General features: G+C 39.3%; 1 protein-coding gene across 1 annotated transcript in view; it reads right to left on the reverse strand.

Moving 5' to 3' along the window:
• The window catches only part of Ppp1r9a (protein phosphatase 1 regulatory subunit 9A), a 262,450-nt gene that overhangs the window by 100,818 nt on the left and 134,489 nt on the right, over window positions 1-27,143 (reverse strand). The window contains exons 2-3 of the mRNA XM_035451403.1: window positions 12,916-13,048; window positions 7,363-7,483 (exon numbers count right to left, since the gene is read on the reverse strand). Coding sequence (XP_035307294.1) covers window positions 7,363-7,483; window positions 12,916-13,048 — 254 coding nt within the window. The remainder of the gene's footprint in view (window positions 1-7,362; window positions 7,484-12,915; window positions 13,049-27,143) is intronic.

Genomic DNA, 27,143 nt, shown 5'->3' on the forward strand with positions numbered 1-27,143 from the left:
GAGGCACTACAGAAAGACACCTCAGTGCCCAGCTCCCACCCCATCCTAGACAGCAGAGTGAGCCTCAGAAACAGCAGAAATATTATTTGCTGCTATTCAAGTCTTCTAGTAGTGGTTTGGTTTTCTTATTTTTCTCTTTCTGTACTTTAGAGTGAGCCTGGCCCCACCCCATCCCCACCCACAGTTGTCATGATTCTGGTCCTAGACCTGAGATGATGATGATGATTCTGACGACAATGGTGGTGGCAGCAGTAGCCATGTCGGGGCATCCTTGTTAAAAGCAGCCGTGAGAGCGAGGAGGCTCCATGGTCTTGCCAGGGAGAGCTCTGCAGGGGTTACTGAACTCCATGGCCCTCGTGGGAGAGCAGAAGAATCTGACTCACTACCCTTTGCATTCTCCTCTGAATTTACAAGTTCAAATCATTTCATAAGCATTTCACGACTCCAAAAGGGAAAAGAGACTTCATGGAAATGCCACTGTATATGTTTTGTGTTTTTCAGAAGACTTCAAGTGCGGCTAAGGTTGCAGCCTGAAGCTGTCTGTTTCTTAAGTTGTGTGCTGAACACTTGTCTCTTGCCATGTGACAATGAAATATCCTCTAAGAATGGTATTAATGAATGAAAATTACAAATACTCTGAAATTAGGAATGTGTGATCCAGTTGGATTTTGTACTGTAAACAATTAACAATGTTAACCTTAGTTCTATTCCTGGCTTCTCTATTTTCTCCTGCTGATCTATTTGTTTATAAATACCATATGTTCTCAATCCCCGAAGCTTTAAAAAAAAAATGTTGAAGCCAGATAATGTTGCCTTCAAACTTTTTCCTTATCCTTAATTTTTGAACTATGTTTTCCCACTCACTGTAGTGGGTCTGGATGTGAAATGTCCCTCACAGGCTCATGTACTCGCACTCTTCTTGTTCCTGAAATGCTGGCACTGTGGAGAAGACCTTGTGGGAGGAAGGAGGTCACTGGAGGGAGCGCCTGTTTGCTCTTTCTGCTCCCAGACTGAGGATGAAAAGTGGCCAGCCAGCTTCCTATGCCTGCCTCCATCCCCGCAACCTGCCCCCCACCCCCCATGCCAGGTTTTTGTCTAGCATGGAAGGCTCCTTCCTCTGGAATTGTGAGTGAGAATGAACCCCTTAGTTCCTAAGTTGCTTTGGTCAGGGTAATTTATCAAAGCAATAGGAAGGAAACTAAAGCATCTGTAAATTAGCTTAGTGAGATTATTCAATGAGATTTCATTGGATACACAGATAAAATTAAGGAGAATTTGAATGCTGACAGTATTTTTTCTATCTCTGAGCATGAATATAACTCCACTTATTGACCCATATTTGAACTTTATCAGAATTTTATAGTTTTCCTCATATGGAGCCTAAAATCTGATTGGATGTACTTAATTTTGGGAGATGATAATATAACTGTTATTTTTCATTTCAAATTTTGTGTATACATCGCTTACCTACTATGAGTGACTAAGAGTGAGTAACATTTGTATAATAAACTCATATCCTATCATTGATGAATTATTATATATGAGAAGTCTTCTTTTTCAAATAAATGAATCTAAAAGAGTATTCCTGCAGATACTATTTCAAACTGCCTCTGTTTGCTTTCTATGTTGTCTTATAAGAAGTGATCAGATCTGCTCTCATATCCTGAGAAGGGACCAGGCCTTCATCCTTCGAAGAACACTTCCAGTGATGGGCAGGGATACTCCAAAGCAGACAAGAAGTCTCATGGGAGATTTCTCTGCTCTGAAATCCATTTTCTTTGTCCCACTGAGAGAAAACAATGTGATAATCATAAAGATAAATTAAATTTGGAAGTGGTGACACAGTGCAGTAACAATGGTAATTCTGCATTCTGAGGCCAGAATGTTCACTTGAGAACAGGATTTTGAGGCCAGCATGGACAACACAGCAAGACCCCTATTATAAGTATATAATAAACATAAAACAATTGAAAAAGGAATGAATGCAGAGAAAGATGAGCTCAACTTCAAGTCTTCAAGCTTTGGTGACAAGGAACCTCAAGTCTACAAGAAGAAAAGACATACCTAAGTAAGGAAGGTATGGTGCATTGAGGAGAACATGCTGTTTAAAATGTTGATTATTACCAACATGGCATAAAAAAAAATAGAAACATGTTCTTGACACCAGGCAGATGTGAGAAATGAATCTCATTTTAAAAAAAAGTTTCTGAAGTATGGAAAGTCTAAAAAGCATTAAATGTAAATCAACGCCACTGTTCCTATTGGGATAAGTACACAGTTGACACCCCCTCCTCTGTAGAGCATTGGTAATGTTCTATTTCTACAAATGATTATTCAGATGCTTCTGTTCCATGACTCCAGTCCAATTTTCTTAACTCTATTTTGTACAAAACTTTGGATTTTGACTATGAATCACTGTAAGCTATTCCTTGGTTAGCACAAGATCTCATCTAAGATGTGTCCTGTCAAAGATTAGAAAATAAACAACAACAAAAAAATTCAAAGCCTCCTCATATTATCTTTCATAACACACACTTTAATACACAATAGTTTGGGTAATTATTACTCTAAATGAGATATGCATGGAGGTCGAGGAGGAAAGCTAGCACAGATAATAATGCAGTCTTCCTGACAGAAACGGAAAATTGAACAGGCACTTCTAAATGACACTGGAGGTGCACTGTTGTTCCCAAAAGTCACACAACATAATACTTTTAAAAGAAGGCTCTTGGGGCAAAGGCAGAGAGAGATAAAGTGGGGAGGGGTCTGCTTAAAGCAGTCTAACAGATACCAATGAATATGTAGAAAAACTTGGCCTACATACAGGGCCTAGACCATGAACTCAAAACCCAAGCCTTATGACACTCCAAAGAAAGAAACACATAACATAATGAGAATGTATGGGTAAAATAAATGAGGACAAAACAATTGAATGGTCAGTTTAATGAAAATAATGAAGAATAGAGTCAATATATGAAATAACTGTTTCTGGTCCAATTGAAAGGAAACAGAGAAGCTGGGTGTGGTGGCGCTTGAGTTCTAAGACAGCCTGGTTTTCGAATGAGTTCCAGGATATCCAGGGCAACATAGAGAAACCCTATCTCAGAAAACAAACAAATAAACAAACAAATGAGAGAAAGGGGGGAAACATAATTCAAGGCCTTTTATACTAAATTTGGGATAAAAATCAGATTGTCCAATAGGTTCCATGTGTCCAATGTTTGAAGCATGAATTTGAGAGTCTTTCCTAGATGGAAATTAAAGACTTCTTAGAATTCAATGAAAATGTTGACACAACATACCCAAACTTATGGGACACTTTGAAAGCAGTACTAAGAGGAAAGTTCATAGCTCTAAGTGCTCACATGAAGAAACTAGAGAATACCCACACCAGAGATCTGACATCACAGCTGAAAGCTCTAGAAAAAATGGAAGCAAATTCACCCCGGAGGAGCAGACGCTGGGAAATAATCAAACTGAGGGCAGAAATCAATAAAGTCGAAACTAAGAAAAGAATTCGAAGAATCAATATAACAAAGAGTTGGTTCTTTGAGAAAAATCAACAAAATAAACAAACCGTTATCCAAATTAACCAAAAGGCAGAGAGAGATCATGCAAATTAACAAAATCAGAAATGAAAAGGGGGACATAACAACAGACACTTAAGAAATCCAGAGAATTTTCAGGTCATACTTTGAAAACCTGTACTCCACAAAATTGGAAAATTTAAAGGAAATGGACAATTTTCTGGACAGTTATCACTTAACCAAAATTGATCAAGAACAGATAAGCAACTTAAACAGACCTATAACCTCTAAGGAAATAGAAGCAGTCATCAAAAGTCTCCCAACCAAAAAAAGCCCGGGGCCAGATGAATTCACCGCAGAATTCTACCAGAAATTCAAAGAAGTGCTAATACCAATACTCCTCAAATTGTTCTACAAAATAGAAGCACAAGGGACATTGCCAAACTCCTTTTACGAGGCTACAATAACCTTGATACCCAAGCCACACAAAGACACAACTAAGAAAGAGAACTACAGACCAATATCCCTCATTGATGCAAAAATTCTCAATAAAATTCTAGCAAATCAAATACAAGATCATATCAGAGAAATCATCCACCATGATCAAGTAGGCTTCATCCCAGGGATACAAGGATGGTTCAACATACGAAAATCTATCAATGTAATCCACCATATAAACAGACTGAGGAAAAACCACATGATCATCTCACTAGATGCCGAAAAGCCTTTGACAAAATCCAACACCCCTTCATGATAAAGGTCTTGGAGAAATCAGGGATAACAGGAACATACCTCAACATAATAAAAGCAATCCAACAGCCAATGTCAAATGAAATGGAGAGAAACTCGATCCAATTCCTCTAAAATTGGGGACAAGACAAGGCTGTCCACTCTCTCCATATCTCTTCAATATTGTCCTTGAAGTCTTAGCTAGAGTAATAAGACAACAAAAGGAGATCAAGGGAATACAAATCGGAAAGGAAGAAGTCAAACTCTCACTATTTGCAGACAATATGATAGTCTACATTAGTGACCCGAAAAACTACCAGGGAACTCCTACAGATAAACACCTTCAGCAAAGTGGTAGAATACAAGATTAACTCAAAAAAATCCGTAGCCCTACTATACACCGATGACACATTAGTGGAGGAAGAAATCAGAGAAACATCATACTTTACAATTGCCACAAACAACATAAAGTACCTTGGGGTACAACTAACCATAAGAATTTTGAGTCTCTAAAGAAAGAAATTAAAGAAGATACCAGAAAATGGAAAGATCTCCCATGCTCTTGGATAGGTAGGATCAACATAGTAAAAATGGCAATCTTGCCAAAAGCAATCTACAGATTCAATGCAATCCCCATCAAAATCCCAACACAATTCTTCACAGACCTTGAAAGAACAATTCTCAACTTTATATGGGAACAGAGAGCAGAATTGTGGCTATTAGGCTTCAATGTGGGTATTTTAACAATGGGGAAATGACTGGTTTAAGGATATAAAACTGCAGTTGGACAAGAGGCATGGACTCTGTGAAGTCCTGAGGTCTACTGAGAGCATGATAAATATGTTTGATAACAATATGCTATATTTTAAAAGTTGTGAGATAGTATACTTTAAGTGTTCTCAAAACAAAAATGATGAATAGGTGTGATACAACATGTTAATTGGTTTAATTTAGCCATGCCATTGTGAACATACTGTATTGTGTATCATAACTGTGCATGACTTTATTTATGAGCTAAATAAATGAATGAAAAAAAATAAAATAAAAATAAACCAAGGGACTAAGAAGGAAATGGCACATGAACCACAGGGTAGGCTCTTAATTTTGAAAGCAACAATATTGACAGAAATTTAAGCGTAGGGAGGAAATACAGACTTTAAGTTTAGAGTTACAAATTAATCTTCTTTGTTGTGTTTAATCATTTTTTTTTGTAAAATGGAGAAACAGGAAAGAAATTTCTGTCAGTTAAACAGTGGAGGTAGTTGGTATGGACCTCTTGTAGATTCTCACTGCAACACCAATGAAGAATAGACTTGCAAAAAAATCACCAATAATCACAAAAAACACAACCAAATAGTTGACTTTTAAAAGGAAGAAATACAGGTGATCAGTAAACATTTTTGAGGGCTTAAGCAAAAGGTCTGAAGAGTTGCCTCAGCAGCTAAGGGCCCTCATTCACTGCTTTAACAGACGGCCTGGGTTCAGTTCCCAGCACCCACAGCACAACTGACTGTGACTCCAGTTCCAGGAAACCTGATGCCTTCTGGTGTCTGTAAGGAGCCACGTGCATGTGGGGCCCAGGCACACATACATGTACATGAATTAAGAGAATAAATACACTGTTAAGGACAAGGGTGCAAAAAGCATTAAAAACTGAAGGGCAATTATGGCATTCAAATTATTGAAGATTCTATTACATCACAATCTTCAGTATGAATGGGTTGCAGCTGCTGCCATCTGGGAGTTCTGCTCCAGGAGGCACACACTGAATGACGTTTCTGAAGGGCAGAAAAGCACTGTATGGCAGACATACCAATGCAATTCATCATTATTTAATCAGTTTCAGAGAAATAATCAGAGATACTCCTGATAATCTGTATATAAAAACGTTGACATGATCACCATCTTGAAATAAGAAATGCCAAAAACATCTATAAGTTACACACACACACACACACACACACACACACACACACACACACACGTATTGCAATAACACATCTTTAAAATCTATTGTGAAAATGAATTACGTGTTAAACTGTAATACACTATTTAAATGTTAACTGTTGAGTTAAGACACCACAGGTTTACAGTCAGGCTCTGCACTTAATTGAGGGTGTAATAAGAAACTTTACCTTCCTTCCATACACAACAGAAGCAATAAAATGTATTTTAAATCAACATTATTAGCAATAGCAAATAAATTAAAATACACAGAGCACAGATCACTGATGTCACAATGTAAGCATTCAACACATAGTCTCTTGATGAATGAAATGTATAAAAACCTAAGACTGCAGAAGTATCCCTTTACACATGATCTTACTTTCCATGCTTTCAGCTACCTGTGATCATCAGCTGTCTCAACATATTTAGTGGAGAATTCAGAAAAAAACAATCCCAAACTTTTAAACCTCAAGCCATTTATTCTAAACAGCAGGATGAAATCTGTCCTCTTGTTCTGTCCACCAGGATGAGAAGCATCGTTTACCAGGTACACACAAGCTGTGCATCACCTGCCTGACAGTCAGATATGCACAGAGTTACCACGTGAGCAGTCCCAGCACCACAGGGCCTCTGCCCAAGGAACTCTCTTACTTTAGTTAACAATGATCCCAAAGTACAAGGTCATGTTGAACTCTATGAGTTAGAAGACAATTCAAATGTGCCAAAGACAAATACTGGGCTTCCATTAAGTGAAAAGGGTGAACACTGTTGACTGAAAAGAGGAGGTAAGCACATTTACATGTAAGAGCTGCTAAACCGAATGGTCGGAACAAAGGCAGCGCCTTTCTCTGAGATTTCTGTCTGGCCATTTGTACATTTCTGAAATAAAGTTATACATCAACTTACCCAGGACATGCTCTTCAACCATACACATGGCCCATTTCACACTGAGGAAGTAGACGGGTGGACAGAAACAAAGGCAGACACACAGATGTACATTGATTGCATAGATATTCTGCTACCAATAAGAAAGTAATCCAGGTGTTTTAACATTCTTGCACACCTGAGAATTTTTTTAATCAAAAGAAGAAAAATCACACGGACAGAAACTTGTGGGGCAGTTCCCTGGGATTCAAGTCACAGACCATCCGCAGCTCACCTGCCATCCCTCTGAGCAGCGCCGCCATCTGTCACTGTCTTGACGAATATCCCCAGCTTCTCCAGCCCTGCATCGGCGCCAACGCCCATTCCAATAATACTGATGCCAAGTCCATCCTCATCTAGGAGAAAGAGAAGACAGTGAGCACAGAGCTTTTCCTGCACCAGCTGGCCTAGCTAACTATCGAGGCTGCTTGCTGCCTCTAGCTTTGTTCTTTACTGTGCACAGGACAAATAATTTGTTTGCCTCCACAGATCAAGAGGCCCCAAATTATTCAGGAGTTTCAGACATTTTTCTACCACTGTTGGTAATCCACCAGGGTCCTAGGAAAGACAATAGTTTGGTTCTAGAAGAATCAATGGATCTCAAAACAGTCTCCAATTACCCTATGCAATGTTTCAGTCATGAAAAACACACACTCAGACAATAATCATAATTTTAAATATCATCTACTCATGTTAAGAAGATTGTAGGAAGCTTCAAGTTGGCTCAGTGGTCAAGCAATTTCCAACTATGTCTATGTACTACATTTTATTTCTAGCTCAACAAAAGCAAAACAAAAGAAAAATAAAGATTGAATTTATGAGAACAATCCTCTATGATTCTATACAAGCACCTATACTCATCAGTAAAAATACATTAATGGGCTTACCTATACATATATACAAACATACACAGGCATACCCACACTCATGTATATTTAGCTTTTCTTTCCTTTACACACATGAGACTTCATTTCTTTCAACATCACGTTTAAAATTAATGATACCTCATGGATAAACTTTTATAGACCTAAATCATTTCTAATGACTGCATGATATTTCATGATGATATATCACAGTATATTAAATCACACCTCTATTAACAATCAATCACCTTTATCTCCATTTTATTGGTCCTGTAAGCAATACTGAAAGTTATATTTCAAATTCACTTACAAGTCATGTGCTTATTCACATTTCCATTTGTCCTTTCCATGAGCATATGTAGTTCACCACCAATAAAATAAAAAGGCTTTGTTAACATTCAAGGTGATTTTTCTACTAACCTCAAAGTCTTTGTAATCATGATTTATCAGCAGCATAAAAAATAGTTACTAGCTAATCAGCAGTTATGGGTCATTAAAGGAAAACTCACCTACAAATTTAAGAGGATGCATTTAAAATAACTTTGTGCAATTATTATTATATTCATAATGTGCTTCAGAGGAGGATTGACCTCTGTGAACATTACTTGTCACTAGCAACTGCCTTTATGACAACTTTGTTCTAAGGACATCTAGATGATCCTGTATGTTTACACTCCATTTGTTTCTCAATGCCTTTAACACTGCAGTATCCTCCTGGATTCCTGGATTCTCCCCTGAATGAGGTTTGATGTGGAGTCCAGCTGAAGGCATGTCCACCTTGATTGCAGGCATAAGAATCTCCCCAGTGTGAGAATGTGAACATCCACTAATGTGTGAGCGACCACTGAAGACTATTGGAACCCACTGTACTTAGGATACATGCAATTTCTCGTATTTATTTCATTCAGGTCATTCCTCTTATATAAATAACACTGCTTTCACTGCCAGTGAGATTTGAGCCTGTATCCACTGGACTGTGGATTATTGGATTTCCTGTAAAATGCCAGTTTCTCTACTGACTTTTGTCTGTTTTTTCTTATGATTTGTGAAGATTCTTAGAGAATCATGGATATAAACTTTTAGCTATAATTCAGTTTTTCATTTTCTGATTGATTTTTTTCTGACATAATTGTCTTTATCAGGTTAAAGCTATATCAGGATATAATCAAATTGGTATTATCTCTTCTAACTTCTACTTTCCCATTTTGGTTGTGTTATTCCCACCAATCTAGGTGATAGATACTGTTGTAGATTTTTTTCCAAATATGGTATCATTACATTTTAGCATTTGATTTTAATGTGTTTAGAGTTTCTCATACATGATGTAATGAAGGTGCTCAACTGTGTATTTCAGGTAGATGCTGAGTTATGTCAAACTTAGTGGCATATTAAATTCTCTCTCACATTAATACTTTCTATCTTGTTCCACTGACCAACCACTGTCAGTATAGTTTGTCCTGATTGTCAAAGCTTTGTATTAGATTGAAATATTTGGCAAATGAAGCCTTTCATATTTTCATACTTCCCTTGGGTCTGCATCTTTCTCTATAAAATTTATCATTATTTACACAACATCCTCTTGTAAATTAACTTTGTTGAAAGTTCTATCTGTACTGCACTGAATTTGATTCTGTACTGAGCCTTCCTATTCAGGAATATGGTAATTCCACCAGCTGGCTTAAGTCTGGTCTGGAACCTACTAGGTAGTTCAGGCTGGCCTTGAACTTATGTCGACCCTCCTTCCTTAGCCTTACATGTGTTCAGATTACAGAAATGGGTCACCATACCTAATAAAACAGTTGACTTTTCTGTAGATTAAAATATAAATAAATATGATATTTTAAGTAATAAATGTAATCAGTATTTTGCTAATTATAAATGAAATATTTTCCCATTTTACTCAAGCTGTGAGTATGAATAATGGAAAAATCTATTAATTTTTAATGGATCGTGAGGCAGACTTCTTCCTTCACAAATTATCTTACCAATTCTAATATTTTAAAATTTGAATTATATCTCAAAGATAGATACAGATACTACTAGGATTCAGCTACATGTCCCCTTAAAGGGCCATGTGTTAGAAAGACTTGGTCCTCAGCCTGGCCCTGAGAGATGGCAGTACCTTAGGAGGCAGGGCTTAAATAGAGGACTTAGGGTGTGCTCTTAAAGGGAATACATGGAACTCAATCACTGGTCTCCCTCTTTTCTGCTTCCTGGCTGTCAAGAGGGAAGCAGCTTCCTCTGTCACACACTTGACTCTACTGATTCACCACAGGCTCCAAAACAATGGTCAACAGCCATAGACTGAAACCATAGTCTAAAATCAGCTGCCTGTAAGCTATTATCTCAGGTGTTGTAACTCAGTCAAAGAAGCTTGACTCACCACATAGGGAAATGGATACATTAGCAAAAGGGGTGTTTGGCAAACTTTATCTTTTGCTCTTTATACTGGTGATTTAATTTAAATGGCATTCCAAGTTTGTCCTCTGGCTATAGTTGAAGCATTTTCCACACTTCCTGAACTTAAAGATAGAATTCTCCATTGGTTTTGTGATCTCTACTTTGCAAAATTCATAAGACAGTACCCATCACATGCTAATTTATACAGTTTTTTAACCTAAATTTTACCAAATATCTTTTTAAATGACTACAGACTTCCCTCAAAATTGTATGGAGTTAACTCTATTAAAAAAGGACTATCTTTTTTTTCATGTCTAAAAAATCCATTTTCTGTATTCTCTTTAGATATAAAATCACTTACAATTCTTAATTGGAGTTGGTACTATAGCCTTCATTTTTTAATAGTATATTAGTTTTGGGTAAATCTCTTAACAGGATTTTTTGATGGCATGTGTCAGAGTTTTCCTTCATTTTATCTGATACAAAAGGGTCTAAACAACACTGGTTTTGTGTAATCTTTATGTGTCATGAAGCCATCTGGCTATGAAACACTTCCATGTTTTACCTGTAAAATCCATATCCTTCTAATGAAATGATTCCATGTTTTATATAATAGACATCATTCCAATTGCTGTTGTGGCAACTCACCAATATGTTACATTGATTTGGATGATTCACATTGTTAGAAAATAATAAATCATTTCTAGGTACTCATCATTTGTGCCAGAGAAATTCAGTGCCCAACAGCTCTCATGCTGTTCATTTGCATATATTTACTACCTATTGCTAATTTGCCTTTAGTCAAGATTGTCAAGGGTTGGATCTAGTCGATGAGATGAAAAACGATGCACTATTACTGCTTCTATTTTCTCTTTTCTGTGTCATGTATATTGTTGCATTTATAGTTTCTCCCTGTCTTGTCATTTGCCTTGTGCTGTTCTGAACCTAATCTTATTCAACAGCCTAAGCTGGATTTGAACTTCAGATGCCTCTGCCACCTGTGTGCTGGGATGACAGGAAGAGTGCCACATCAGGCTTGTGCTGCTCAGTTTCAAAAATGACTTGGCACTTTTAAATAGAACTCGCCTACAACTGAAGAGCCAAGAGACAGTGGCTGCATCTCGTCTCAGCACTGCACCTTTGAATTCTGCCGGGCCAATGGGAGAATGTGCTGGTATTGTTCCTCTGCATTAGGTTTTATAATTTTAATTGATGAATAAACACAGAGACAAAAAAAAGCACAAGTGGAATTTTAATCCCTGTAGTGCTACACTTTACACCATCACTAAGGGTGTTGAAGCATAAGGAAAATCAACTTGGAAACTATGAAATTCCTGACTCATTAACAGTTCTTTCTACTTTAGAACATATAAGTAATATGTTATAAGTAATGCTCTTTTATTAGGGCAACTGATTAAATTTAAAAGCAGTAGTAAACTAAATTGTCTTCTAATACCATGTACTTTATCTGGTCAGCATCATCAGTTACCGACCCTCAGAGGCTATTTTTTCTTTTGTCCTGGAAAAGGTTGCCCACCATCCTGTTTCCATGGGAAAAGATTCCCTTAGCTTGGGGGGCTAGGTCTAAATAGCTATTTCTGCTAAGTATGTTTTAGTTCTTAAACTTTATGCTTTTTTGATGATAGAAATCAGTGACATTTCGTAGTTTCAAAACCATTCTGATGAAAATGGCATAGTAATACCAGAAATACATTTGCTTTTGTTCTTACTTCCTTAAAAAAATAAAAAAGAGGTGTATCATTGTTTCTTTGTTCCCTAAGATATACTGCTGTGGAAGTCCAGATTGAATGCAACACCCTGCAAGTACCAAAAATAAATGGTCAGGTCTGTCACAGCAATACACCATGATCTTGGTACCAATTTGTCTTAGTTTGGGTTACTATTGCTATGACAAAACACCAAGACCAAGCCTTGAGAGGAAAGGCTTTATTAGGCTCACACTTCCATACTGCTGTTCATTATCAAAGGGCAGTCAGGGCAGAAATGCACACAGGGCAGGAACCTGGAGGCAGGAGCTGAAGCAGAGGCCATGGAGGGGAGCTGCTTACTGGCTTGTTCATCATAGCTTGCTCAGCCTGCTTTCTTAGAGAAGCCAGGACCAGCAGCCCAGGGATGGCACCATCCACAATGGCTGGGACCTCCCACATCACATATTAATTAATTAAATAGGCCTGCTTATATCCCATTTTATTGTGGTATTTTCTCAACTGATGCTCCCTAATCTCCAGTGACTTTGCTTCTGTCAAGTTGACATAAAAGTAGGCAGCTCATCTCCTATCTGAAACACCATCCCAGCCAGATAAAGCAACTGACTTGTTTGGGAGCTGGAGAGATGAGGGTGTTATTTAATAAATTAGCTACTCAAAATCTACACCAACTCTTTGTGAAATCTGGTAAACTTCAGGAGATATACAACTTTATTCAATTCTTAGGAAGTCTGGAAAAGCCACTCCATGTTACCAGCAGAGAGACACGAAGATGCAAGCAGTGGAGTCCTGTTGTACCTTTCTCCAGTTCCACAGGGAAAAGTTCCAGCTTCTCTACACGCTTCTCAAGCTCATACTCAGCAGATGCAGCCACAGGGTCAACTTCATCATTTCTTCTGTCATAGTCTTCATTGGAGTATGTGTTGAAAACCTATAATGAAAGGCCAAGAGTAAATGATGATACAGAAAAGACGGCATATCTTAATGAGAAACACTCCTAGGATGGATTTCTTGTTTCTTTTAATTTTGCATGTATGTGTTCACAAGTGTGTATATGTATATGAACAAGAGTGTGGTATATATGTTGTGAGTGTCTGTGTGTGATGCCCACAGAGAGTCCAGAGGATGACACTGGGCCTTCTGCTCCGTTGCTCTCTTTGTTTCCATGAGACAGGGTCTCTCACTGAAACTGGAGCTAGGCTGGCAGTCTGCAAGCCCCCAAAGCCTCCTGTTTCTGCCCACCTACACTTCCGGGATTACAGATGCATGTTTCCATGTTTGCCTTTTTCTGTGGTTTCTGGGGATTTGAATTCAGGTCCTTATGCGTGCTCAACAAGTTCTCTTACCTAGTGGCCCATCTCCCCAACCTCTGCTGCATTTTTACTAACAACCATTTGATATTTAAAATTAATCAAGATGTTAAGAACAATTGAATTCAAATAAAAATAACTTATTAAATTAAAATGTATAAGTCACTTTGTAAATTTCAATAATTTAGGAGAAAACAGTAGCCATAGACTGCTTTGTGTGACTAGTAATATTCATTAACCTGTATTTATTCAGAATATAGTAACAGGTGCAATGATCTATTTCCTGGGCATGGTAGAGTAAAGCAAATCAAAGCTACCTTGCCAAACCACCAAACTGAACCTGTCCTACAATATGGACTATACTAGCCCCACGGGTGTAGCTTATTGACGCTATGATTACATCTTAATCACAGAAGTGGTGTCATTGATTTCCATTCTAAACTGCTCTCATCTGTCTTCTGTCATTTACTTGTATGTAGATTTAAATTAAGTTTTCATTGTCTCTTTCTAGGAAATAGCTACCAACATATTGCTCAAAGACTGTAAAACTAAGATATTGACAGTATTTTTCTAGCTTAAGTCATTCAAAAGACTATGTGTGGCCCTCAGACAGTGCCATAATAAATGTACCTATTTGTAAAGGAACTAACGTAGTTATCAAATCGCTCAGCATGCTAAAGAGTCTTTGGAAGAAAGAAATGTATCTATTACTAAAGTGCAATCAATATCTAGAATAAAAGCTGTCATTACCAAGTCAATTTAAAATTTATTAAAGATCTAAATTACATCTGAAAAGGCTCTGTAAGTCTCCCCTCAAACTCTTAAAACCAGACAGTAAAAAGCTTTTTAAAATATATTAAAAGCTGTAATAGAAACATAAAGAAGACTGGATGAAGGTAAACAATGAAGGAAATGTATCTATTGCCTTCCCAACAGTTCCTGCTACTCGGGGTAAAATTTGAAATGCATTACTGGAATATTTGTGATTCTTTTATTTGGAATAAGCCAAGAGCACAGACATAGTGTCCACACAGGGGCAAACACACTAAGGCCCCTCATGGGCTTCACTTCTCACAAGCAGGCCCTTGGATGCTCTGCGCCTGAGTGGACTTGTTCTGTCCAGTCTTCCATTGCGCTCCGTGTTCCGGTCTCCTGCTTCCGGGCGTCCCCCTGGCTCTCTCCACCACAGTAAACATTGCTACATTAAAGTGTATGTCTCTGTATTATGGAGTTTGGTGTAGGGGAAGCTGTAGCTACACCTACTTAGGGGCTGGCTCACGCCCTCACAAGCTTGCGAGGGCGTGGTCAGGGGATGAGGGTGACTTCGTTTTCGCTTCTTATATTTTACCTTTATGACTGTTAATTCTGGATACTTTAAACTGTTAAGTTTTAATACTCTTTTAGACTAAAAGGGGAATTGTAGGGGAAGCTGTAGCCACGCCTACTTAGGGGCTGGCTACAGGTGTGCCTGACCACACCCTCACAAGCTTGCGAGGGCGTGGTCAGGGGATGTAGGGTGACTTCGTTTTCGCTTTCGTTTTCTCTTTGGTACTTGCTGTACCTGCTGTACACGCTGGCTGGCTAGGTCCCTCTGTAAGTAAGGCTTTTCCCTATTAAATACCCTTATATTTCTACCTGACTCCGTATTGGTAATTTCCCACTATAGTTTGGTGCCCTGTTTATTTTTACAGAAAATATGCTTCCTATGCCCTTATCAAATTATAATGCTCCTGACTTTCTCTTAGCCCTTTTTATCTTTCACTTCCAGCCTTTTGTAGTCACTTAGTAACAGCAACTCTAGCTATTGTGCTAGACACTGTAAGCCACTTTTCATTGTTAAGCTCACTCATGGTCTGACAAACTACAGGGCATGCAGACCAAAAAAAGATAAATAACTGAAAAAGAAAAGTCAGAACTGATTATTACAGATTAACTATTATTGACTTGGAAAAGGTGTGAAAATCAACAAACAGTAACTAAAACTAATAAGCTCAGTAGTGCAATGCTAATATTTAAAGTATATAATACAAAGCATTAATAGCTTTTTGAAAACATAACAAAAATGGAAAAACTTATAAAATGGCCCATGATTACTACTTACAATGTTGAAGGATTTCCTTCCCTATAAAATATAGAAAGCCCTACATATAATCCCATATTATTTTTCTAAACTAAAATCTTTAATACTACAAAGACTACCATTGGTCCCAATTTGCTGTAAATGTCAGTTTACAGTCATTTGTAAATTCAGAGCAATTAATGTCAAAATCTCATCCATTTGAGGGGAAATTAATAACCATGATCTGAGAAAAACGCTACATCAAAGATTCATGGAAATATTCATAAATGCATATAAAGATTACAAGGAGGTTCATTAGAGCACTATTCCTAACAACTCAAGAGCAAGGAATTACCTGACTGTTCACCAACAGAGCTTAGAAGACAGTGACATACTCAGACAGGTAAGTGACTGAAGAAGCCTGTACCTAACTGAGTCAGAAGAAATCATTGCAGATACTTGTATCCCAATTACCATGATACCATAATGGCCCTGAACTAATTTTAGTACAATTTAAATCCTCCTAAATTCTCCAGCTATGTAGCATTTGCCAGCCACAAGAGCAGGGAGGGCTAGGCTTTATGATGATGATGATGATGATGATGATGATGATGATGATGGATAATGATACCACCACCCAGAGGGTTATTAAAATGAAATGAGATAATCCATGAAATTGCATTTGGTTCAACATGGACAGAGGCACTTTCCCAAGGCAGTATCTATGATGGTATTTCTTTAGACACAACTCACTTTAAAAGGAGTTGTTAATATTTCATCTACTATTGCCCTTAATTGTTCTTTAAATAAAACTCCACACAGCTAATTCAATATTAGAACATAGACAGAACTGTGAATATTCCTACTTGTGTCTGGAACAATGAACTCTCATTATCCAACAGGTCATTGCTTGTCACAATTTCTATTTTGTCTGGGACAGGAAGACTCTGAGAGGTGAAGGAAGATTGTGTTAGCTTAATATTTCCCCTCCCATCTACATTGTCTTGATTCTTTCAATTTTCTTGTTATAGTTGTACTATTTATGCTTATCTTTCTCTGCAAAAACAGGGTTAACAATCAAATAATCGGAAATCCCTGCATCATCATGGCATTAGGGCCCGCCTTTCCCCTTTCTATAGCACTATCCGGGATCCCTAGCGTCAACAGCATCAAGATACATATATTTAGTTCAGTCACCTTCACATTGTTCCTGTGTTATTTCACCGAGAAAAGCAAACAAAAGGATGTTTAAATCTAAGGCTTCTTGATTCAGCGCCAAAAAGCAATATTCTGTTCCTTGATCAAAGCAAACAAAAAAATGACCTCATCTCAGCTTCCCAGCAGTAAGGCTTTCAGGATTAACAAGTTTGCAATGATACTAAGCAAGGGCACTTCTGACCCAGCAACCCCAGTCTGTGAAAACTGAATGAGATAAAAGTAAACGTAAAATTCCAACTTGAATCATTATCTTATTTACATGGTCAATACTTTGAACAACACTTTTCCAAAATATCAAAACTAGCTTTTTTTCAACGTTAACTAATGTATTTCTGTTACTTCCTTGTGAGCCGTTTTCATCAAAGCAGGTCAAAATAAATCCCACATTCCCCATAAATACAACTGGAAGGCATCTCCCATGTTTCCACAGGTTGCAGCTGCAGCTGCAGACTGGGCTCTGCTTAATCTTCCTGACAGATCAAAGATGGAAACTGTCCCAGGTCCTAGCATGCTGAGTTCCAGAAGATAGCTCTGCAGAGTATTGCTGGGGACAAGCCAGGCACTCACACACTCCCACAAATGGACTCCATTCATCATGAGCTTTCTTAGCCGAATCATGGCTCACCCTCCTGGGATTTCAGTGACTCCATTAAAGAGGCTCTAATAGGCAACTAACAACAAATATGGCCTGGATGATGGTCCAAGTCTCCACAGAATGGTGGTACACCATTCTGAAAGGGGCTCCTAGTCATTGTGGCACACTGTATAATTTCAAACATCTCTTTCCTTATCCAGAAACGAGGTCAATCATTAAGAACAGGAGATGTGTAGACCAGGAGATGGGAAAGGCTTGTGCTGCAAAAGGAAGCAAGCCAAACTGGAGGTCATCGTTTTCAGTGCTGGGATTCAACATTAACAGTCCATGGAGATGCTAAGGAGGTGGGTTTAGTTCTCACCTACATAAGCTTGCACTGCTTTACAGTGCCAGAAAACCCCAACAACCTTCTGCCACGTGTGGAAACATTCTGAGCCAGAAGGTATAAGAAACGTATAAGCCTATCTCATAAATCCAGCAAAGCCCCACATTCTGTGCTTAATTCATTTTGAAAAGTAATTTGGGTAATAGGTTTTCATAAACCTGCTGTACTGTTCTTCAGGAGGATGCGTCTGGCCTCTTATTTGCATCAATCAAGACTCTTACACGGCAGAGCACAGGACCAAGGAGAAGACTCCAGCCAGGCACCAGTCCAAGAGCTAGAAACACACTGGCCTCACTGCTCTGAGTCCCTTTACTTAAGATGTTTTTACGCCAATTTATAAATCTCCCACATCACTCATTTAACCATTTGTAACTTGCCTCATTTAGAAAGCTGTCTTAATGGATTTAAAATACTTACCTTTGGAGTGCAGACTTCTAATTAGGATCTTTCAAATGAATGCTAGTTAATCCTAGCTTGTGGCTTTGTGACTAGGGAACCTAGAAGGCTAACAGCTCCCAACATTAGCCAGATCTGTGGACAGTATGTTGTACATACTTACGTAATTTGGAAAAACTTTCAGGTACTATAAAACTATACAAATTCTCTTTGACTCTTTAACAACTTTACAAGAGTGATCGGCTCTAAAAACTGATGTAATAGGTAGGGCAGATGTATAAAAAATTGTTCATTTTTCAAATTTAAAAGTCAGAAGACAGTACTAACTAGGAAGTTAGTAAAGGCAGGTTTGCTTCACAAATTTTAAGTCTAGTGTAGGTCACTAAGGAAAGAAACAAAAACAAGCAATAAAACAGACAAAATGTCCCAGCTTCACATAACAGGAGGTAGAAAACACAGTAGGTCCAAAGACAACAACAACAAAAAACTGTTATTTACCATTGTTCTCCAAACAAACAGAAACAATGGATATGTGCATATATACATGTAAATTCTGCATATATGATATGTCTAAAATACAAAACCTATATGGTAGGAAGCAGGCCAGAGACAAGAGATCTGGTCCTGTGGATGAAGCCCAAAGGCCATCTGTGGCAGAATTCCTCTTTCTTTGAAGAGCCTCAATTTATCCACAAGGCACATTAGGAGGTGTGCTCCACTTTAGCCTACTAACAAAAGTCAGTGTCATCTAGGGGCTGGGGGGGGCACAGGGACCGGGACAGGGGTGGGGAGGGGACCTGCTTTCCTAGAAATACACATTGAATACAGTTTCCCAGCACTGGGAACCATTGATCTCCTAAACTCACTCCTAAACTTTGCTGTCACAAAGTCCTTCAGATGGAATATCCTCTGGCTTGCATGGACTTTGGGAGCCAGAGAAATGCATCTTTCTTCAAAGCATGCAGATACAGGACTGAAGACTTACCTACAGTGTACGCAGAGCCTTCTGACAGAGCATTTCATATGGCTAGCATCATCATTTCTACCTTAAACTACTACGTTAGAAAAGCCTTCTTGACCATAGTTGGAGAGAGTGCTGTGTGGAGTCTACCTTTTCTGGAGTATGAAGGTCATGAACCCGAGCCACCAGCCTTATAGTGTGGCCAGTTCTCAAGATCTTATGCATAAAAGAGATCAGTCCCAACAGTGGGGCTGCTGGGGTCTAGAACCAGTTTTCAACTCTTTTGTTCCTTCCTTTTTTTCTTTTCTCATGTTACAACCCAACTGCAGTTTCTCTTTCCTCTCCTCCAGTCCCAACCTCCACCCCCAACCCCAATCCCCCTTCCCCCAGATCTACTTCTCCTCCATTGCTCTTTAGAAAAGAGCAGGCCTTCAGGGATAGCAACCAAACATAGCATATCATGTTGCAGTAAGACGAAGCACATGCCCTCATATGAAGGCTGGGCAAGGCAATCCAATAGGAGGAAAAGGGGCCCGAAAGCAGGCAGAAGAGTTAGACAGCCCATGCTCCCACTGTTAAGTGCCCTACAAGAATGCCAAGCTACACAATCATTACACCTATGCAGAGGACCTAGGTCAGAACCATATAGGCCCCTGGTTGTTGGTTCAGTCTCCGTGAGCCCCTATGAGCCCCGGTTAGTTGATTCTGTGGGCCATTTCCTTGTGGTGTCCTTGACCCCTCTGACTCCTACAATTCTTCCTGGTCTCTGCATATCACTCTGAGGCCAAGTCTTCATTCACAGCTACAGTTGATGGTAAGTTTTTGCTTTTCAACATTCCCTCATAAACATGCAAGTCTGTTAGAAGGATGGATCACTTGAGTCTACTTGTCCATCTATTCTAGTTGAACTCATCATGCTTTTTACATATTCATGCTATTAACATTATCACACTACTAATTTTGTTGACTCTTTATTCCTACATGGTTTAGAACGCATGCAAATACAAAGCCAAAATTTTATTTCCCTATTCAGTTAAAAAAAAAAGGGTCAGGAGGAAAGCATGGAGATAGTTCCATTTGGATAACAGATAATTACCAAAGTATCATTTAGCAAAGGGTGATTGTGAGAGACCCTCCAATCTGAAAGTGTTGCTTGTATGAATGGCTTCCTTTATATACACAGATCAACACACAGACTCAAACCCTGGACTCAGTGATAATGTGGAGACGGGGAGGAGTCTAAAGAATAACACGGGATAATCCACATCACCAGAGAGTGAAGGTAAGAAGTCAAGCTGAGGATGGTGGCTCTTAGCTAAAATCTCAGGGCCACAAGCTGAGGCAAGAAGACTGCTGTGAGTTTAAGACCACCCTGGGCTACTCAGTGAAGAGTATCAGGGTATTCAGGGCTGCCCCAGGCTCAATCTTTTCTCTTGGTCCTTGGAGTCAATTTATTTTTGTTCCCATGCACATTAAGCCCACTTTTATAACCTACCTGTCATGCTGACAGGTCTATCTAGGAAGACATTAGTACACTAAGCGATATTTCTAATCCTCCTCATGGGTACATCAGGGTATTATGCCTCCAACTTTCTCAAATTGGGGTGTAGCTATGTAAAGACTACTGGCCGCTAGGCCCTGAGGGGAAAAAAGAAAACCAATCTATGTGGTTCCCCATCTAAGGTATTTTATTGCAAAGACAAGACCTCCCAACACTGTTGGCTTCCTGCATTGTTGAAACAGCCGTCCCCCTCTTATAGCAGACTGACCTCATGACAGGTCCCAAGTTCGAAAGACTAGACCTCAGTTTTTGTTCCCTGAGCTGAGTTGGCCTTCTCAAGGATAACCACAGCCTAGGACCAGCCAATCAGAAGGTTCTCTGCCACCTTACGATGACCAAAATTAGGCACCCCATCCTGAAGCTGTAAAGTTTCCAGATCCAACCAATGCCGTCAATTCATTGCCTCTAGGTTCGAATCCACCAATCAGCAAAAGGTCTGATCCCTCCACCCCGGAATCCCCCTAGCTGTGCTTAAAAGGAGCTTGCACAATTTACCATTTTACCCAAATGGCTGACCCCTGCATGCAGAAATTTTGTCTCGAGAAATAAAAGCTCTTGCTAATTGCATATCTGAGTGGTGGTCTTTGTGGAGTGGTCTGTGGGTCCTAAAATTGCTACCATCTGAGAAATAAGCACAACAAAAATGGGCCTTCGGAAACTGTTAAGTACATGAGCAACCACAATGACACAAAGAGCTCCTACTGATTTACAATGAGCACACAACATGAGTAAAACTAAAGTTATACAGTAATATCAATGCACACGTCTTAGCTAGTCCATCTTTAAAAGAAGCACCTGCTTACGCAGCGTAACTGCAAAGATGTGGTCTTGGTTTAAAGACACAGAAACTGGAGTCAAGAGAGAGAGATGTCATTACCCAAACTACTGACCTTATTAAAGGCAAATGGTGAGAACTCAGACTATAACCCATGGAGCGCTCAAGTGTGCTAATCATTAGTACGTGTACCTGTCCATTATTCTGCTCTGTCAGATCAATTCCAAAAGCCTAGAGTCTAAGGGAGCACAAAAGGGACCAAGGCACTTCTACTCCTTTTCCCTGGCTTCTCCTTAAATGTGACCACGGCACTTGGAGGTGGCAACTGGTCCTGGCATTGAAAGCACCTGCCACATGAGCCTCTTGCCATGTAACCCTTCCCTTATACAACACAGAGAACAGTTTCTGGGGTCAGTTCTTATCTTACAGCTACAGAAAAAATGAGCAGAATGGTGTTCAGATTTAGTGGCGATATTAAAAAGTAAAAAAGAATTTATATTGCTGAATCTTCTTAATATATACCTTGGTAATATTATTCGTGTATTATTTGAATGATGAAAGTTGTCATTTCTCTCAATATATTCATAGAAATGCACTGGCAGAAAGATCTGTGATAAAATCAAGCATCAATCTCTGGATTGGTGATGGCACTAAATATCATATTCACAGAGATAATTAAAAATAAAATATAGAGGATAGAAACACTTCAAATTCCAAATAGTTATAGTGACTGCCAAGAGTCAATATGTATTGATAAAATGAAATCTTTTATGTATGCACCCACACATCCATACATATTATAAAAAATAAGTAGTATTCTTAAGAGCACATACATAAGAAATTTTAAAAATTGATTATTGCCAGGCTTGGTGGCACACACCTTTAATCCCACACTTGGGAGGCAGAGGCAGAGGACCTCTGGGACTTTCAAGTCAGCCTGGTTAGCATATTGAATTTCAGACCAGACAGAGCTACATAATGAGATTCTGCCTCAAAAAACAATTATTTAATTAAAAGATGTTATTATTATAATTGTGTATGGTGATTCATGTGAGCTTGCATTCACGTGGAGGTCAGAGGACAGATCTGTGGCGTCAGTGCTCGCCTTCCATGATTAGGTGGCCTGTGGACACTGAGCTCAGACTGTCGGGCTTACTCGGCAAGGACAGCCACTTGCTGCAAACCATCTTGCTAATCAGAAGGTCCAATATCTCTTATTTATAAGAAATCAGAATTCAGCATAAACAATACCATTTATCTACAAATATATGTTGCTAAAGTACTAAAAGATATTTTTTAAGTTCTTACGAATGCAGTGCATAAATAATGAAATCTTGGAACATTTCAAATTTATAAAATTCTAGGACAAGTTCAAATTAGTGACTTTTTATTCTCCCTAGTAGTCAGTTTAACAGAGAACTTAGTTATCTGCTACTGGTCATGTTTACCAAGTGTTTTTTAGATTATTATGAACAATTAAACATTTCCATGAGAAATTAGCAATGTTCTCTTTCAGTTCATTGGGCTTTTTCTTTTAAATCAGAGACATATGCTTTGCACGCTGACAAATGGTAGCCAGTATGAAGCAAATTTGTGGCCTTGGTACAGTTCCCAATGGGCATATGTCCTCATCAAAAAAAAAAAAAAAAAAAAAAAAAAAGAAGAAGACTAATTATCCCAAATGGTACCTCTTTAGGGGTTGGTGGGGGGGGCAACTTTTTAAGAGGGATAAGTAACTGGTCATTCCCAGAGGGGAGTACCTTCCAACAAATACATTAGGGCATGCTGGTAAAGCAGTTCTGCTCCAGCATTTGTCATAGCAGTTGGCTCTGGCTGCTCCTTCCATTGTAAGTGCCAGCAGGTGGTTCTAACAACCCACAGAGAGAGGTTATTCAGAACTCCCCCAAGTAGAGGGAAGAAAGTACTACACTGTGTGTAGGTCAGACAGGGAAAGTGGGTACCAGTCACACCCACCAAGATTCTCAGGAAGTGACACACAAAGCTTCCAAGGGTTTCCAGATTTTTGGTGAGAGCTAAGAACACCAAACAAACTTGAAGGTCATAAGCTTGGGATTGGTACCTCAGGTCCAAGATTAGATAGGAAACCATATGAAACAGCCCATTCAAGTAGACCACGTGAAACAAATGTGTGCATTAAGCAAAAAGGATACCTAACATGAGGAACTCATAGAACTACCAGAAAGTATATGATGATCAACAAGAGCTGAAGAGAACACCAAACCATCAATGGGGCTAAAATGTCAGCGACTGTGTCTGAGATGTGATTTGAGTTCATCCTCTGTGGTTAATGTGTCAGAGGCTTGATCACCAGGATGAAGGGCTGGGAAAGGCTGTAGCGCCTCCAAGAAGCAGAGTCCAATGAGTGTCTTGGGTCACCCAAGGATGTTGCATTTGGAAAGGACGGTAACACTGTGATCTTACCCTGAGGCATCTCCTGCTTGTGATGCCATCTGACTTAAGACCGTTTCCAAAATCAAGCTGAGAATGTTGCCATGCCCATGAACCTTCAGACCTGTGATCTTAATAAACATTCTTTATAAAGGTACCCAGTCCCACATATTTAATTATAACAAAGAAAACAACGGGCTGATGAATGGGCCAAACAAGCAGGTGAAGATAACAAGGTTAGCTTCAGTGCAAAGGAAGAAAGGATTGTGACACACTCTACCGGTGGTCCTCAGAAAAACAGGGATGAAGACAGACACGTCCGTTGCTGTGGTGGTCCTTTTGATGTGTCCTTGTGTCCAGGCTATTGCCCCCAACTGTTTATTCACTCACATACTATTCCTGATGTCATCAAGAAGGTACTTTGTAGATAACATTAAACTTGACAATTAGTAGATGTTTTAAGGAAAAAAAGAGATTATCTTTAGTAATTTTTATTGGTGATTCAGTCAGTTGAAAAGCCTGGAGCAGCAGAAAGCTTGGGTTTCCTAGAGACAAAAGTCCCATCTGTGATTGCAACTGCATCTACGCATTGGTGTTCTAGCTTCCTGGTCATTCCTGTAGATTACATCCCTGAACAGGCCACTCCATTTGTGTAAGCCGATTACTTGCAAAATTCTCCTGGTATGTACCAATACTTGTTTTCCTCCCTGGACTCAACTTTGACTGAAACAAGCACTTCAAGTCTTCATCCTGCAGCAAAGTCCATAGAGTTTTTATGGAAACAGCTTTCAAAGCGCTAACTATAACCTACACACTTGTGAGGCAATCTAACTGGTCATGAGTGCCAAGAGAAAAGTTGACAAGGATAGAATACAGAACATTGTATTTATTTGTGTATAAAAAGCACCCATTGTGACTCCTCAAGAAAATGGGAATGAGTCTACCATAAGACCCAGCAATTCCACTCCTAGGCATATACCCAAAAGAAGCACATTCATATAATAAGGATATCTGTTCAACCATGTTCATAGCAGCACTATTTGTAATAGCCAGAAACTGGAAGTAGCCTAGATGCCCCTCAACTGAAGAATGGATAGAGAAAATGTGGTACATTTACACAATGGAGTACTACTCAGCAGAAAAAAAAACAATGGAATCTTGAAATTTGCAGGAAAATGGATGGAACTCAAAGAAACCATTCTGAGCGAGGTAACCCAATCACAAAAAGACAAACATGATATGTACTCACTCATATGTGGACCTGCTTTATGATACATAGTAGTGACCATGCTTTATCAGAGCTGTTTTTAATGATGTTGCTCCGAATGCTTTCCTTCCAGATGACGATTGAGAAGCTAATTTAAAAAAAAAAAAAATGGTGCCAGGTACCACAAGAGTAACAGAACTATGCTGTTTCCTGGGATTTTGTTTTTTACTTTTTTTTTTTTTAAAAGTAGAGTGCTGTATGTCTCTACAATTTTGTTCAAATGACTGCAGAACCTGGAAAAGCTGTTGCTGCTATTGATGCATAACATACTGCCATTATTGGTCTTTTTATATTGGAAAAAGTATCCCAGTTTACCATGTTGAGTTGGCATTCTACAAAAAGTAACAGCCATACTGGTCTAGAAATGTTGACCTTAATTTTTTTTTCCATTTGTACAGGGGTAACACACTATATTAAATATGTAAGGTCTTAAAAAAAAAAGAAGGGATTTTGAGAGCCCATCCCTTGTTTAGGGATGCTCTCTTGGCCTGGACACATGAGGAAGGGCCTAGGCCTGGCCCAGGATGATGGGTAGACTTTGGGGAGCCCCTTTTGAGGGCCTTACCCTGCCTGGGGAGTGGAGGGGGGATGGCTAGGGGCAGGTGGGATGTTGGGGGGGAGGGGAGGGAGAGGGAGAAGGGATTGACATCTGAAGCAAGCTTGTTCCTAATTTGAATTAATAAAAGAATAATTTTTTTAAAAAGCGCCCATTGTACTTTTAAAATGAATTTCATTTTTTCAGTTTCAATTAAACATATATACACATTTCTATTATGTACCAATGTAAAATAGTTGTGAATTAGAAACTTAAGGCACCAAAAAAAGAATCTAAAAAAATTTAAACATAAGTGTCTCAAACTACTGAGATGTAAGTGGTGACTACTGCTTTAGAAATAATTAACCTTCATCTATCTCCCTCCCTCCCTCCCTCCCTCCCTCCCTCCCACCCTGCCCCTCCCTGTCTGTCAATGATTCATTTCAAATTCTTACTGAGCATCAGTTCCCTGACTGATGCTGTGCCCAGCAGTAAGAATGAGAATGGCCTGTGACCTTAACCCACACCCTAACTAGACAAGAGGACCACAAGGGACAATGATTAAGTCCCTCCAGGGAAGGAGGTGAGCAAGAGAGCACTTCCTGAGAACAGTAAAACCAGAGACTTCACCCAGCTCTGGTGACAGTCAGCAAATCAGAATTAGGGGAGGAGAATGAAGTGCTGGGAACTTGGAAGCACATAAAGGTAGAAACAAAAACCAAGAATAAAAGTACAAAACATGAAGCAACTTAACAGACTGTGGCAGAAGGGGCACATAAAAAAAAAAGGGCGCACGAAGTTCAGCAAGGAGTGGGGCTCTGGGCAGACGGTAAACCTATGAATAAAAGCACATGGTAGACACAGTCTTGATGGCGGTTTTCTTGGCAAGAGTGAGCATTTATGAAAAGGATCAGCAGGGCCAGCACCCAAAGAAAAGGAGTGAGCTAGGCATTTTTGGAATCGTTGCCTTTGGGTAGACACTTTGGGAGGCTGAGCCACTCTTGGTATGACAATGCCCCTGGTGCACTCACCAACAGAAGGAAGGCTGGAATGTGGCCACACAACTCTTGCAAAGGAGATGCAGCAAGAGGGTAAAGGTAAAGTCAATCTCAGAAAGTCAATGAGAAAAGTATAGTCCTGGGAACTAAGGTCTCTCCTCAAGGTCAGCCAGGTGCAGGAGGGGCACAGGAGTGACAAGAGCAGTAAACGACCTGTCATTGCAGGTGTGGAATTACACAGAATACTTGCTATCTGAAATCTTGTCTGTAGGAAACAGGGCTGGCCTCCACCTGGAGGTTAAAGACAAGGACAACCTGATTTCTGAGCTCTCTGTCAGGCCCAGATGCTCAGAGGAGGGAGGAGACATTTCTACCACAGCAGGGATGTCTACAGCAGCACTGAAAAATTAAATTTCAGTAAAAAATGGGCTTCGTTTTCACACCCTGCAAACTGAGGTCAGCCATGGCATAGTGAACAAAGCAGACTGAAACGGAAGCCCAGACAGCAGTGGTCAGAAGTGGCTTCTTTACACTGATGCTGAGGTGGTGAGCCAGGA

Source organism: Cricetulus griseus, assembly GCF_003668045.3.
Source record: "Cricetulus griseus strain 17A/GY chromosome 1 unlocalized genomic scaffold, alternate assembly CriGri-PICRH-1.0 chr1_0, whole genome shotgun sequence".
NCBI classification, from domain to species: Eukaryota; Metazoa; Chordata; class Mammalia; order Rodentia; family Cricetidae; genus Cricetulus; species Cricetulus griseus.